Source organism: Chiloscyllium punctatum, chromosome 7 (genome assembly GCF_047496795.1).
Source record: "Chiloscyllium punctatum isolate Juve2018m chromosome 7, sChiPun1.3, whole genome shotgun sequence".
NCBI lineage: Eukaryota > Metazoa > Chordata > Chondrichthyes > Orectolobiformes > Hemiscylliidae > Chiloscyllium > Chiloscyllium punctatum.
The window spans coordinates 57,539,053-57,556,255 of NC_092745.1; the positions used below are offsets into that span (position 1 = coordinate 57,539,053).

The following is a 17,203-nucleotide window of genomic DNA, read 5'->3' on the forward strand; positions in this document are numbered from 1 at the left end:
TGGTCCCCTTGTTCAAGAAGGGGAGTAGGGACAGCCCGAGTAACTATCGGCCAGTGAGTCTCACTTCTGTTGTGGGCAAAGTCTTAGAGAGAATTGTAAGGGATAGGATTTATGAACATCTGGATAGGAATAATGTGATCAAGGATAGTCAGCATGGTTTTGTGATGGGCAGGTCGTGCCTCACCAACCTTATTGAGTTCTTTGAGAAGGTGACTAAGGAAGTGGACGAGGGTAAAGCAATAGATGTGGTGTATATGGATTTTAGCAAGGCGTTCGATAAGGTACCCCATGGTAGGCTACTGCAAAAATTACGAAGGTATGGCATTGAGGGTGCATTAGAGGTTTGGATTAGGAATTGGCTGGCTGGAAGGAGACAGAGGGTAGTAGCTGATGGTGTAGGTTCATCTTGGAGCGCAGTTACTAGCGGTGTTCCGCAAGGATCTGTTTTGGGACCATTGCTGTTTGTCATTTTTATAAATGACCTGGAGGAGGGGCTTGAAGGCTGGGTGAGCAAGTTTGCGGATGATACGAAAGTTGGGGAGTGGTGGACAGCGAAGAAGGATGTGGCAGGTTACAGCGGGATATAGATAAGTTGCAGAGCTGGGCAGAAAGGTGGCAAATGGAATTCAATGTAGCTAAGTGTGAAGTCATTCACTTTGGTAGGAGTAACAAGAAGATGGATTACTGGGCTAATGGTAGGCTACTTGGTAGTGTGGATGAGCAGAGGGATCTTGGTCTCCATGTACACAGATCTCTGAAAGTTGCCACCCAGGTAAATAGTGCTGTGAAGGCATATGGCGTACTGGGCTTTATTGGTAGAGGAATTGAGTTCCAGAGTCCTGAGGTCATGTTGCAGTTGTATAAGACTCTGGTGCAGCCTTATCTGGAGTATGGTTGCCATACTATAGGAAGGATGTGGAGGCACTGGAACAGGTGCAGAGGAGGTTTACCAGGATGTTGCCTGGCATGTAGGAAGATCGTATGAGGAGAGGCTGAGGCACTTGGGGCTGTTCTCATTGGAGAAAAGAAGGTTTAGGGGCGATTTGATAGAGGTGTACAAGATGATTAGGGGTTTAGATAGGGTTGACAGTGAGAACCTTTTTCTGCGTATGGAGTCAGCTGTTACTAGGGGACACAGCTTTAAATTAAGGGGAGGTTGATATAGGACAGATGTTAGGGGTAGATTCTTTACTCAGTGGGTTGCGAGTTCATGGAATGCCCTGCCAGTAGCAGTGGTGGACTCTCCCTCTTTATGGTCATTCAAGCAGGCATTGGATAAGCATATGGAGGTTATTGGGCTAGTGTAGGTTAGGTAGGCTTCGGTCGGCGCAACATCGAGGGCCGAAGGGCCTGTACTGCGCTGTATTTTTCTATGTTTATGTTCTATGTTATTGGTAGTAAATAATATGGGAGTGGTAGGGTGAGATGGAGAAGAATGTAGGATTGAGCTGAGGAGGGAGAGTGCTGGAATGCTGCAGGGAGCAGAATATGGTCATGTGAAGGGTGGATTGATGGGATGATGTGTGGAAGGGAAAGAATGGTGGGGTGGGTAAAAAAAAATGATATGACAGTTAATGATTCTTTATTCAGGATTTTGCATAGAAACTCACCGTGAGACTAAGAATAATTGCCATTATTGAATAAAATCAGACAAACAACTTCTAGAGAATAAACTTAGGTAATTAAACATGGAAATCTAGAAGCAGAAGCACAAACTATTTTGTTGCTCCACAGACTTTTCTTAAATTCATTCACAGGATGAGGATGTCGTTGGCTAGATAAACATTTTTGCTCAGCCTTAATAGCCCACAGGGTAGTTAAAGGTCAACCAAATTGCTGTTGGTCTGGAGTCACATCTAGGCCAGACCAGATAAATACAGCAGATTTCCTTCCCTAAAGGTTTTTATGACAGCCAGCAGCAGTTACATGGTTGCCAGTTGGCTAGTTTCTTTTTTTAATTCCAGATTTTGCAGGCTGCACTCTAATAGAACCTCAGTGATAGGCTTACACATACTTCAGTGCAGAATTTAGAAATATAGTATTTACCCACTAAGTGCAGAAGAAAAGATTAAAGCTAGTGCATTCAGGAGTACTCTTCTGTTTTAATGGTATTGTCAGTCAAAATTACTGTCAAACAACTTACTGACCTTGAATATTTAATTTTACAAATACGTCTTATACTTTCAGAATTTAATAATTTTTGAACATTCAAAAAATCTTTGTATTACTTTTGCTATCCCTTTTATTCATCTCTCTAAATCAGACTTGTCTCTGCCAATCTTAGTTTTTTATTGCACATGATTTAAATCCAAATAATAATTCATGGTTAAGACTCTCTGTCTCAGTAATGAATGCCAAATTTGACTGCTTGAATTACCTCCTTATTTTCTTGTCCTGATCACCCATCATAGCTTCCCTATAGAGGTCAATGTATTGGATCAAAATACCCAATAGTCCCAAATTTCAGCTCAAAGTACAAGAATTCTCTGCAAATCATTATTTTCTGATTTTGATTTGATTTATTGTATCACATATACCTAAGTTCAGTGATTCTTTATTCTCTTACAAGATGTGGGCAAGGTCAATACTTGTTGCTAATGTCTAATTATGCTTTGAATCAAGTGAGTTGTTAGGACAGAAAGCAGTTAGGAGTCTCACATAGGTCACACTGGGTAATCCACAAAATGTAATAAGCAGGGAGTACCACTCTTTTGCTATTGTTACAAAATCCAGCTGAAGTGTCCTTTCTTGTCTGGAGAGGAATCCTTGAATTGCTCTCCTTTTGATTATATTATTTTCATCTTAATTGTTCAGCTTACTTATAACTATCAACAAGTGGGAATGAAAAACTGAGTCTTTTGAAAAAGTATTCAGAAAGGAAGAAATTGATGTTTTTAAATCTAAAAAAGAAAGACTACAAGAAACGAATAACTGCGTAGTTTTTAGTCACAGAAAATTATGACAATTTGACAGTGATTTTGTTCCATCACTGTGCTATAGAAATAGAAAGAAATATGTTGGGAATGCTTTTGCTCTCATTGCAAAGCACTGCGTATCATTCTATACCTAAGACATTAAGGTTAAAGCTCTTGCTGTCTTCTCCTGCAGCATTTGTAACCACACAAGAGTATCTCCCCGAATCTTCCACTGCAGGATGCATCAAGCGCAGTATCCAACCTCCTGCGGGAAAATAAAAGTTCAAATGTTACATGAGGTTGATAATTAAAAAAGGATATAAAAATAATTGCAATACAGCATAATGTTTGTACAGCTTCTAGAAAAATTCAATTGGGGTCAGAGTAACAAACAATTACACTGTTATTTAGGAATGTAAATCCCAAAGTGCAGTTAAATGCTTTGCCATATAGCCACAAAGGAATATAACATTTAAATAATTCACTTTGCACAAACAATGAACCACTTATATTATATATAATGCAGACACAAAGTCACCACCATTAAAGATAGCCATATCTGTACTTGTTTATATAGTTGTCTGTATCAACAAGTGGCGTTCGCCGTGTCAGTGGATTAGCTGTAATATTTTATGAGCTTGAACATTTCACAAAAACCTGATGAGCTCACTTTGCACTGAATTACTGCTATAAGTTATCCAAGCCATGAGCACCAGAAGAGGTTAATTTTAAAAGCAAGGCTAATAGTAAATTGTAGTGATAGACTGACCACGGCGGAGATATTCTGGTCCAGGGGAGTACCTCAGAGATGGACTCTGTGCAAATAATACTTAACTACACACACCAATCAAATGGTTTGTTTATGCTAAGCAATAGGCAAAGGAAAAGTTATGCTGCACTGTTATCATCAGCCTTCTTGTTCATCTAAAAAGAATCTACTATGCTCATGGCTTGGTGTCAACTTTCAACGTTCAAGGAACAAGACACATAGAAACAGAAAATTAGAACAGGAGTAGGCCATTCAGCCCTTTGAGCCTTACTCCGCCATTCAATATGACCAAGGCAGATCATCCCAACTCAGTACCCATTTCCTGCTTTCTCTTCGTACCCTCTTATCCTTTTAGCCCCAAGAGTTACATCTAACTCCTTCTGAAAACATTCAATGATTTGGCCTCAACCACTTTCTGTGGTAAAGAATTTCACAGCCTCATATTCTTTGAGTGAAGAAGTTCCTCCTCATCAGATTCCTAAATGGCTTACCCTGTAATCATGTGACCCTTACATCTAGACTCCCCAGTCATCAGAAACAACCCTCCTGCATTTACCTTGTCTATTCCTGTTAGAGTTGTATTATTTTCTATGGGATCCTCCCTCGTACATCTAACCTCCAGTCAACATAGTCCCAACCAAACCAATCTCTCTTCATACATCAGTCCTGCTACCCGAAGAATCAGTCCAGTAAACATTTGCTGCACTCACATCCATAAGGTGCCATATCAAAGGTTATTGCAGAAAATAAATGCATGTAGTGTACAGAGTAGCATTTCAGCATGGATAGAAGATTGGCTGGCTAACAGTGAGCAAAGAGTAAGCTGAAATGGGACTTTCCCAGGTTGACGAGATTTAATGAGTTGTGTGCCGCAGAGATTAATGATGGAACCTCAATTGTTTACAATTTATATAAATGATGGATGAAGGTACAGCTGCCAAATTTATTAATGGCACAAAGATAATTAGAAAAGTAAGCTGTGATGGTATCCAACAGTTTCAGGATGGAGAGCAGGGTGTAAGTTTATTCTGTATTGAATATTGCTGGTTGTGTCTGTCAAAAGCAGCAGCAGTTATTGTGAAGTTACGCATGAACAAATGGTTCTTTAATTAAAAGCTATTGATAAGCTTTGGAATTCTTCAGACAAATCTATTAGACATTTGGCATGCTATTAATTGGTAGGATGTTGCACTACATATCCTCCAAGCAGACAAAGTATTTCAGTGCTGCCCCCTTTTCTTAGGTTACAAAGTTTATGATTGTACTGTAGAGATAAGCTGTAAGGAAAAATACACTTCTTAAATTACTGACATCTTACGGAACCAATCAGAAGTTAGTTGGAAGTGATAGCAGTGGGATGGCCATCACTTAAGAAACCAATCATTGATTAGGCACACACTGCTTTACCGAATAAGATTGACCATATGTTCTCATTCATTGGTAAGCCAGAGTTCAGGATGCCTTACAGGAAAAAAAAAGCTAGCAATCAGTTACTTCTTGTGGTTAGATGTGCAAAAACATCAAGTGCACTCAATAGAGCAAGAGACATGCACCCAGCCAGCTGGTGTATTGAACCACTGGAAGGACTGTCTTATTAAGTATCATTCTTTTGTGCTTATTATAATAAATGTAATAATTCTGTGAAACATGTAAAACATATTTGAACCTGAAGTGATCTTGTAACTCATCAAGACCAAAGGTTCTTTTAGATTGACTTCCTCAAAGTATATGCATAATTGTAGTTGACTTAGGTCTTACAATTGAACATTGCAGATCTTACAGGCTTGCTAACTGCGTGCAGCTCTGCTAGCTTCAATAACTTCTGCACATATACAGAGTCAAAAAGTCTGGTGCTGGAAAAGCACAGCAGGTCAGGCAGCATCTGAGGAGCAGGAGCATCAATGTTTTGGGAATAAGCCCTTCCTTCTGCACATATATCCCTAGATCAGTCAGCTTTTGCAACCCCTTTAGAGTTGAACCCTTTATTTTATATTAGTTCTCCTCATTCTTCCTACCACACTTCTCTGCGTTAACTTTTATCTGTCATGTATCTGCCCATTCCACCAGCCTCTTGACATCCTCTTGAAGTCCACCACTAATCTCTGCATTTTTTTTAATACTTCCAATTTCTGTGTCATCTGCAAACTTTGAAATTATATCTTACACCTGCAAATTCAAGTCAATACAGATCAAGGAATGCAATCATCCAGAAACAAACAACTGGGGAATTCCACCATATACCTTCCCCAGTCTCTCATCAATCTACACTGTTAAACTCCATTAAGTTAGTTAAACACGATTTTCCCTGAGCAAATCTAAACTTGTTTCTCCTAAATGAATTCATAATTGACAAAACAACTCCTAATTTTATTTTATTTTATCAAGCTTTCCTACCACTGAGCTTAAACCTGTATAGTTGCTGGGTTAACCTTCACATCCACTTTTTGAACAACTGAAATTGTCCATTCTTATGGACCACTCTTTTGTCTAAGGAGGAATGGAAGATCATGTCATTGCTTCCATAATTCCCACTCTTACTTCCTTCAGTACATTCAGCCCATTTAATGTACCTCTATCAATTTTTAGTTTATCCAATGTGTCAACTAACTTCTCTTTCACTGAAAACAAGAAATGCAGGAAATCACAGTGGGTCAGGCAGCATCTGTGGAGAGAGAGCAAGCTAATGTTTCAAGTTTAGAGGACTCTTCATCAGTATCTATAGTAATTTGCTCCAATCTCTCACTATGACCTTGGTAGCATCATCTTCAATGGTAAAGACAGATGTAAAATCCTCCTGTAAAAGCTCAGGCATGTATCTTGCTACCATGCCAAATGCCCCTCTTGGGCCCTAAATTAGTCAGATTTCTCTTCTTTTACCACCCTTTTCCTTTTAAATATGTCCTTAGAGGACTTTCTTTTATGTTAGCAGTCAATTCTTTCTTCCACTTATTCTTTCTTTTAAATTTTTCACTTCATTTAAAATTTTGATTCTTATTTCTATTGTGAACCTGGCATCTGTCAAATGCATCCTTTTTATTTGAACTTCAAATTTGAATGTTAAAATACTTCCAATAAATGGACAATTATATAAAGAACAATATGGCTTTACACTGAGGCGAAAATATGCCACAGAGGAAAAAATAAACTTGAGTTGCAGTTATGTCAACAGTCCAATTGGGAAATAAATTAGAAATGGGTTAAATTTAGAGTTCTCCAAAAACAGCACAAAGCTATTATATGCTTACTGACCATAATCAAAATAGCTCTGTTCCCTGGTAATTATCCTCTGTTAGATGTACTATAATAATAGATTCTTGAATAACTTAGTTATTATTTTGTACAAGTATACAAATGTAAATGATGATTTGTATCATGCGTACCGGAGAGAATTCTGAAAGCACCGTTCAGGCTGATTGGCTGTCCATTTTTCAACCAAGTAATTGATGGAAGAGGGATGCCTGAGGCTTCGCAGGCCAACACCACAGGATTGTTAACCACAACACTGATGTTCTCTGGCACTCCCTGGGCTCCATTAATACTCGGTGGCACTAAGAGAAAAGATTTGAATTGAAAAATCAATTGATGTAAATAAATTGAAAATCAATCACATTTTTACAATTAAAAGACCATCAATCCAAATGAAACTAAAACTCTATCTCTAAAAACAAGTTTCGGTGTGAATAATAATGAGTAACAATAAATGCTCCAATGCTTTGTCAGATAACATAAAAGATCAAATACATTACACATTATTATGCTGATAACTCAAGGAACTGTGGTTGGTGATAACTCATTATTCTGACACTACTGAGTCAAAAGGATTTCTCAATTTTTATACCCTAACTTTAGTGTTTTCTTTTCTTCAGATTTCTTTGCATCATAAAGACATCTCATCTGAAAATGATCAATGTTGTTTTATTTTATGCTAATGCTGCTAGCTTGCATAGGTATATCTCCATGCTGTAGGTGTCGATGTATATACTCCGTTTGAGGCAACTCGTTCGTTAAGTAAGGTTTTCCATCCCTGATATACTGTAATACTGTTATTTTCATCTGTACATTGCGAATGACTAAATACAACACTCTGGGCTAGTATCAAAGATGGACCTCTTCACATGCAATTTTCAGTCTGATGTCTTACCTTAATCTCTCTTGCGGATGTCAGAGTCATATGACCATCATTGGCACACATCTTTATACTTTAAAGGTTGCTCTAAAACTAATGACTATGTATTACATAAGAACAGTTAGGATGACACTCAAAATTTTTTGCCTTGAATTTTGGAACATGTTTAATTGTATGTGTGAGTCTCTTTCTATTGTGCTGCTAACACAGAGAGAGAGAGAAAGAGAGAGAGAGACAGAGACACAGAGTGTGTGTGTGTGTGTGTGTGGGGTGCAATGGTGATCACCTGTAATGTGACATGAACCCAAGGTCCTGGTTGAGGCCCACTGGGACGTCCCATCGTGTCGGGCAATGGGCCCTTATGTGAGAATCTCTCCAGCTATGTGGAAGGCATCTTGAAACCTATTGTACAGGGGATCTCCAGCTTCTGTCACGACACTACGGATTTCTTACAGAAACTCAGCACCCTCGGACCAGCTGAACCGGGAACATTCCTCGTCATAATGGACGTTTCCGCACTCTACACCAGCATCCCCCACAATGATGGCATCGCGGCAACAGCTTCAGTACTCAACACCAACAACTGCCAGTCTCCAAACACCATCCGACAACTTTGGCAGCAAGTTCTTCATCCAGACACACGGAACAGCCATGGGGACCAAATTTGCACCCCAATATGCCAACATTTTTATGCACAGGTTCAAACAAGACTTCTTCTCTATGCAGGATCTCCAACCAACATTGTACACCAGGTACATTGATGACATTTTCTTCCTCTGGAGCCATGGTGAGGAGTCACTGATAAAACTGCACAGTGACATCAACAAGTTTTATCCCACCATCAAACTCACCATGGACTACTCTCGACTATCTATCTCATTCTTGGACACATGTGTCTCCATCAAGAATGGACACCTCAGCACCACACTCTACCGCAAACTCACAGACAACCTCACACTGCTACACTTCTCCAGCTTCCACCCAAAACATATTAAAACAGTCATTCCCTATGGACAAGCCCTACGCATACACCGGATCTGCTCAGATGAGGAGGTACGTGACAGACACCTGGAAGTACTCAAGGATGCCCTCACAAGAACGGGGTACGATGCTCAACTCATCGACGGCCAGTTCCGATGTGCCACAGCAAGGAACCGTAATGACCTCCTCAGGAGACAGACACATGCTGCAACTGACAGGGTACCCTTCGTTGTTCAGTACTTCCCAGGAGCTGAAAAACTACGCCATGTTCTTCGTGACCTGCAACACATTATCATTGAGGATGAGCACCTCACCAAGACCTTCCCCACACCTCCACCACTTGCCTTTAAACAACTGTCAAACCTCAAACAGATCATTGTTCGTAGCAAACTGCCCGGCTCTCAGGTGGACGCTGCAAGACGTGTCAGATTGTGGACATAGATACCACTATTACGCATGGGAACACCTTCCACCTTGTACATGGTAGGTACTCATATGAGTCAGCCAACGTTGTCTATCTTATACATTGCAGGCAAGGATGCCTGGAAGCATGGTACATTGGGGAAACCGAGCAAAGGCTACGACAACGGATGAATGGGCACCGCACAACAAATCAACAGACAGGACGGTTCCCTCCCAGTTGGGGAACACTTCAGTGGTCCAGGACATTCAGCCTCGGACCTTCGGGTCACCATCCTCCAAGGTGGACTTCGGGACAGGCAGCAGAGAAAAGTGGCTGAGCAGAGGCTGATAGCTAAGTTCGGTACCCATAGGGAGGGCCTCAACCGGGACCTTAGGTTCAGGTCACATTACAGGTGATCACCATTGCACTATACACACACACACGGACACAGGTACACACAGACGCGCACAAAGAAACCCACACACGCACTCCCACATGCACCTCCTCACAGACTTAAGACACTCTGCTCCACACACACACGTACACTTTCTCACACTCACAACCTCCACCCCAGATAGACACACACACACAAAGACCCACATGCACACATATTTTGTGGGGTGAATTTGTACTCGCAGAGTTACATTGTACTTTGCTCAAAAACTGCATGAATTTATGTAAAACTCTGTTATCTCACTTTTTAAGATTAGAATCAATCTAAACATCAGGTCATAGACAGAGAACACAGGGGGCCAACACCTTCAACATATTGTCTAGCTATCACCATTGTTAACAGCTAACCTAAAAAAAGGTTTTATGATTTACACATGAAAGAAGTGAAACTATCACTGTATTCTAACAGATGAAAGGCTTAACAGACAATCAATTCTTCAATGTATAATTTCAGTTACATCACACTGTAAATTTTTGCTATAAATTCTGTGTTACGATCGAGCCCTCCACTATCACCTCATGAAGGAGCGTCGCTCCGAAAGCTAGTGCTTCCAATTAAACCTGTTGGACTATAACCTGGTGTTGTGTGATTTTTAACTTTGTACACCCCAGTCCAACACTGGCATCTCCAAATCATGAGTAAATATTTGTGTTAAGGTGTCAGTTCTCTGGGTTTGAATCGGTGTAAAGTAATGGTGTTGGAAAATAAGTTGAAATATTGTCTAGCCAGATGTTTTAATATTTTTCTAATTGTGTTCTATACCTAGATAACTTGGCTTTGGTTTTGTTTTCACCTTTTGGGTCATAAACCTGAAGATAGTCCGCAGGCCTGTGTTACTGCCACATTAATATAAAGGAAAATGAAAATGAAAATGAAAAGATCTATGAACTCAGGTTACAATCTGAAATCTGACTTGGCTCGTAACATCAGTTGGGATCATAACATCAAAATGTGCACATTCTAGCCAGAGAAATTTTAGAATGTGGTCAACTGCCACACATGTAGACATGTAAATAAATGTCCAAAATTAAAAGGCTTGCATTTGATTCTTCTCATCACATTCTGCAAAGTTCCCTGAACTCCAACCAGAATATTTGTCCCTATTAAATCTAATACTTCTGGGTATGAGTTTGCTCGCTGAGCTGGAAGGTTCATTTTCAGACGTTTTGTCACCGCACTAGGCAACATCATCAATGAGCCTCTGGTGAAGCACTGATGTTATGGTTTGCTTTCTATTTATGTGTTTAGATTTAGCCTATTCAAGAAGAACAGGTACCCAATGAACACAGTCTGACAATTTCTCAGCAACAAACCCAAACAAGCAGACAAAACATGCACAGAAACCCTAGTCACTCTCCCCTACATCAAAAATATGTGAAATGAATGCCAGACTATTCAGACCTCTTGGCATCATGGTAGCCTACAAACCAACCAACACACTTAAACAGCAGCTAATGAACTTAAAATATCTTTTTATAGACAACAAACAAAACAAAATACCTTGCAAGGACTGTAATAAGTACTACAGACAGAAAACTAGCTACCAAGACACATGAACATCAACTAGCCGCAAAAAGACATGATCCAATATCACTAATATCCTTACATACAAACGAGGAAGGACACCACTTTGACTAGAATAACACATCCATCCTAGGATAAACCAAACAGAGAGGTGCACGAGAATTCCTGGAAGGCATTCCAACCAGAACTCTATCAACAAACACATTGGCTTGTACCCCATTTACCATCCCTGAAGAAAAGAACCAGAAATGACATCACCAACCCAAAGAAACCTAAACGCATAAATAGAAAGCGGGGTATAGCACCAGCGCTTCACCGGCTGCTCACTGACAATGTTACCTCACATGGTGATGAAACCGAACCTACCAGCTCAGCAAGCAAACTCACATCCAGAATCTCAACCTGAGCTACAAATCATTTCAAAACCCGCTAATCTAATACTTGGATAAATCATAACCAGATGCATATCTTCCACTAGTTCCAATTTAAACGCTTCAATTGACAATGTAGCAAGTCAGGCCTTTTATTCTGAATTCACAGTTTGACTCTATATTGTCAAGAAATTAAGTTACTTCCACCTATCCTGAAATTGGTCCTACTTCCAGATAGAAAATGCAAACTTTGCTCCTCATCATTTAGGTAATATTGAATTTTGTTTGCAAATATTGGCAAAAGAGGGGAGTATTTAGATCTTTCAGGAGTCTAAATTCCAGACTCAAAAGGTCAAAATAAATTGCTTCCATTTATCCGTTCACTGGTTCAGGTTAAGAACTGACTAGCTAAATGTACGTACTAACTTTAGGTCTTGTTAAAAAAGTGGGAATTTTGTTTGAAAAATAATGAAAAATAATTATTGTGTTGCTAAATTTCATTACCAGTGATATGGCCATTGTGGAAAACAGCTAAAATATAGTGGCAATTAGATCCAGTCAGTTCTCCTATAATGCGAATGTCGGGTTCTTGTGTAACCCCACATTATAGAAAAAATGCGATTTAGAAATAGCGCTTAGTATTGGTCCTTAATCACGTTACTGCCAACATACATTTTAAAAGTTCATGCTGTAGAAACAGCATCCCCAATTCATAATCACATTACAGTGAATTTGCGTCAACGAAATGCACGTTATAACAGAACAAGTATCCAGGTTGTTGCATTCCACAATGTTGAAAAACTTTGATACATCTTATTATAAATTTATTGATGATAGGATCATTTCAATTTAACTAGTGGATGCATTAAATTTCAACTTACCATGTACGTTAAGGTTATATTTCTTATCAACCTGTCCTGCTACACTCTCAGCCACACACACATAGCGGCCAGCGTCAAAAATCTGTGTGTTCTGAACCCGTAATAGCTGTCCATCATTCAGGATGCTCACTCTTCTGCTATTCACAAGAGGGTGGCCATCTTTCATCCATGTCAGTGCAGGACGAGGAATCCCCTGGGTTTTGCACTCTAAGGTAATGTCATTCCCCCGAATAACACTGACTTCATTCAGGTGACTTCCACTATTACTAATAGTTGGCCGGACTGTCAAGCAATAAAAAGTTCAACATCTAAATAAAATTACACTGGAGAAGAAAATTTTATCAATGCTTCAATGGCATAATGCAAGTCAATTTTTCATTCTGAATATCTTAATTGCTGAAGAGTGAATGGGACAACTGGTCATCCAAATTATAATTCACTTATGAATCCCTTGATTTGTGTTTCTTTAATTGATTCACATGGAAAATGTTTGTAATTCACATAGCAAATTTACATTAGATACTTTTGCAAATTGTGATAAACTCAGAGAGAGTTCTTTACTGTACTGCAATTAGAAGAGATTGCTTAAATTGTTTCTCACTTCAGTACAGCCACACACCATATTTATCCATCATTTATTGGAAAGATGGCAAATGTTATTTGCTATTATTTGGATGCCTGCACATAATGAAGATCAAGTGGATAATCTGAATATTTCTCCTCTAAACAACTATAGAAACCATAAAGAGCTCTTCTTTTCTCGCTGCCTCACTAACTAAGAGCCATTCTTCTAGTATAAAAATTGAAAGATTATAAATCCTGTGAGTTAAGTATGACTTGGCATCTTTTCTCCATTTTTCAAGTTACAATACAAGTTATTATGCAATGATCATTAATGGGAAATGTAACTGTTTCGTTCCTAGTGCACTGAAGTTGATTCTTGGGTCTGTATTGTTGTCCTTGCAGAAGTCAGGTGACTTAGCATAGACCAAGGGTTGAACCTCGGACTTTAGGAGCTTAGTATAACATTAGGTGGATCAATACCCACCTGGCTATTAAGGGTCCTCCACAAATTAATGCAAAATGTTAGTTATTTGCTTTCTAATTGATGCTAACTGGATATTGACTGTGCTAACTCATTTCACTTCAGTTCCCCAAAATACTAAGAATATAAGAAACAGATAGCACTTTTAGTTTTTAAAAATGTACAAAGGTGCTGCACAAGTGTAATAGAGAGGAACGGATATTTGTCTGATGAAATAAACTTTAATGTGCCCATTTGGATCTAAACTTCATAATGACAGTGTTGCATCATTTCTTTCCCTGAACAGCATCAAATGTAAGGTTTTTACACTCTGTTGGGGCTTGGAACATGGGCTAATGCTAGCCAGTGTGGCAGTTCTTTGGCTTAATCTGGCCATTGTCCATTTTCCTGGAATCAAGATTTGGGATGGTGTAGCCAGGATGAAATAGGGCTATAGACATGAAGCTCAATTATCCGACATTTGATCATCCAAATATCAGAATATCTGGCAAGATCGTAAGGTCCCGATGCCCGGCTACACTATGTTATCCGGCATTCGATTATCCAGAGTTTGACTAACTGCTGAAATACTTCCCACCTGTGTCCTTCAGATAATCAAGGTTCCTCTCTTACATCCATAAGAGATAGGTAAAGGAATTAAAAGGATCATTTAGGCTGAAAGGTCCTCCCCACCTGTCTGAATTCAGCAACAGCTGCAGATCTTGGGTCATAGCTAAAGAATTAGTCTTTAATTCGATAGTGATCTCATCTTGTTGCCATTGATTGAAATTGCCCAAATTGGCCAATCTCACAGTTATGAGTTCCCTCTACAGCGCAGGCTCCTCAAGAGCTTCAAGAAATTAAAATCTATTCTGACGTCCAGCTGAAAAAAAGGTTTGTTTATCAAGAATCACAAAGGCTTAATTGTATCAAAGTCAGGAAGTTGAATTGTAGAAATAATCTACCTAAGCCACTTGCTTATTGTCAAAAGATTCAAAGCATATTAAATATCTTCACTTAGTTAATATTTGTGAATGAGAACAAGTTCTAGTTTCATTCACATGTTTATGTTTGTACCAAATTTTTCATACTTTTATACTTTTCTTAGTTATACATCAAAAGAAGATTTACAAAATGTGAATAGAAAATGTTAAGAACCACACTTTTAAAAGATCATATTCTTGTAACAAGAGCTTCAAATGTATCGATAAGTGAAAATAACTGCTAATTATGTCAGTATCACAGATTGTCTTGCTCATTTTCCAGTATTATTAAATATATCAGTTTGTCTAGTTGGTCTGTTACATCTTACTCTGAACTTCAGGGTTGTTCAAACCCTGTCACCTGTCTGAGCTCAAACCAAGTCCCATTCACCTTTCACTCCTGAGCTCACTGTTGTATGTTGACTCCCAGAAAACCCATTTGCATTTAAAAAAACTCATCCTTTTTTCTAATTCTTTAAAGGTCCTCACCTTTCTATATCTCTATAATCTCCGAGATATCTGTACTCTTCTAATTTTGACTTCTTGAGCAATGCCAATGTTAATTACTTTATCATTGGTGACAGTGTCATCAATAGCCTTGGCTCCAACTTCAGTAATATCTTCCCTTTCACTCTTGGTCTCCCTGCTTCATTTTCATCCTTTAAAATACTTCTTAGATCAAGCTCTTTGACCAAGATTTTCATCTTGGTTGTTGCTCAGTGTCATTTTTAAAAAAAAATATAATGGTCTTGTGAAGCAACTTTCTATTAAAGATCCTATTCACGCACACACAATGTTGTTATTGTTGGTTTGCTGTTTCGTAGTATATTTTAATAAATATCAAGAACAATGATGAAATATTCTTATGTATTAACTGGTGCAGGGTTAGTAACAAGGCAAAGATAGCTGATTTTTTTGTGAATATAAAGTTGAGACAAAGTTCTGTAAATACCATAAACCTCCAATGTGTATTCTTTTATGCTATTTCCAGCGATATTAGATGCCACACAAGTGTAGGATGCACTATCAGATATTTTAGCATTTGAGATTTGGAGCTGTCGCCCTCCAGAGACAATACGGACTTCTCCAGTATGGTCATTTAGCAATGGAGATCCTGAGAAGTAATAAGTACAAAACAAATTCTGTAGCAAGTTTGTGAAGAAATGATGTCATAATACATAATGACTTTGTAACTCCAAATTAACAGTCAAGTACTTCCCTGACAGTTACCGGTTTACACAGACAAATGAGAAGAAATTACAAATATCTACACAGTTCATTTGTATCTTCTTATCCCTCACCCTTTGAAGTATATCTTCTTGAATTAAGGAACAAAGTGGAAACACAAACGTCTAACAGTATTTCCTTTCTTTATCTAACATTTGAATTAGGCAGAACAGAAAGGATCAAAGATGTGAAATTAAATGGCAGTTATCGAAATTATAAACTACAAAGCTGAGTGAAGTAATATCAGTTAACATCGAAGTATTTCATAAGTATTGCATTAAAACTGTATCATAAGAAGGAAACTCTTTTGTCAAAATACTAACTATAGCAATGTTGGAAAACCCTGTTTGGGGCTGCAGCTGAGAAGTGAAGGCATTAATTCCTTAAACTTGGAAGGATGTTGGCCTCCTCATGGATTTAAACCTGTCAGCAAAGAGGTATCATGCTGTGTCCAAATGCCAAGCCTCAACAAATAGGGATATATACAAGATTTTGCAGTCAACAATGAAGGCGTTTTACTACTGAACTCAAAAGATGCTGTTTGCAAAGATTTAGTCATCTCTGTGGCAGGGATTTCCTTTTCCGAGACATAATTTAAAACTGGCATCAAGAGGATATTGTCACATGCAACAACAATGATACCAGCAAGGTAAGTAAGCAATTACACTGAAGTTTTTAAATTCCTGCTTTGCCATAATGTGAAGACATGCGATGTTTGTCATTTTTAATTTAAAATTTCAGCTTGCAAAATGCTTCTGTAACTACGTGAAGATAACATCTAAAGTAAGTAAACAGACTTTTTAAAAATCTACTTATTCAAATATGTGGACTTTTTAATCAGAGAATCACAGAATTTTTATGGTGTGTATGGAGGCCATTTGGCCCAACCAATCTGCACCCTTTGTCTGAAAGAGCATCATGAATTAGTGTCACTCTCTTGCTTTTCATTGTGAACAAAGTATATTGTTTATCTGAATAGAAACATCTAATGTCTTTTGAATGTCTCAACTGAACCAGCCTCCACCATATTTCTAGACAGTGAATTCAGTTAAGAAAAAAATGTGATATTATTCAAATGTGAATTTGGATTTTCAGGGTTAGGCAATGATGATGAAATTAGTACATCATTAAAAATGGAGATACATTTCAGTCATAGGTGTAAATATTTTGTATGATATTTTACATTCTTACAGATAGCATTAAAGTGAACGTTCTCACCAGTTGCCTCTTACAAGGGAGATCACAACCTGTCGGATGCACTACGTGCACCCAATGGACAAGTGTGGGTTCACTGACAGCAGCTTCCAGTTTGCCACTTTATTTTGCACACATCGAAGCCAGACCAATGTATAAATCTTTATCAATGCATGTACTCAGCTTGCTTCTATGGACCCCATTCACATTAAACTGATGACCATTCAACTCCTCTTGCTGGACCACATGCTAGCTTACAGATATTTCAAATAAACCTGTTACCTCTGGAGCAGATGGAACTTGAACAAGTTGGGTTACATTGTAAGTGGGTTCCTCTTCTCAGGTGTGGGT

General features: G+C 38.6%; 1 protein-coding gene across 3 annotated transcripts in view; it reads right to left on the bottom strand.

The window, feature by feature from the left end:
* Positions 1 to 17,203, bottom strand: part of hmcn1 (hemicentin 1) — a 597,300-nt gene that overhangs the window by 201,380 nt on the left and 378,717 nt on the right. For 2 of the 3 annotated variants that reach the window (XM_072573638.1, XM_072573641.1), the window contains exons 44-47: positions 15,384 to 15,545; positions 12,425 to 12,706; positions 7,065 to 7,232; positions 3,067 to 3,180 (exon numbers count right to left, since the gene is read on the bottom strand). In XM_072573638.1, the coding sequence (XP_072429739.1) occupies positions 3,067 to 3,180; positions 7,065 to 7,232; positions 12,425 to 12,706; positions 15,384 to 15,545 (726 nt within the window). The remainder of the gene's footprint in view (positions 1 to 3,066; positions 3,181 to 7,064; positions 7,233 to 12,424; positions 12,707 to 15,383; positions 15,546 to 17,203) is intronic. The other variant, XM_072573640.1, reaches the window with a different exon arrangement.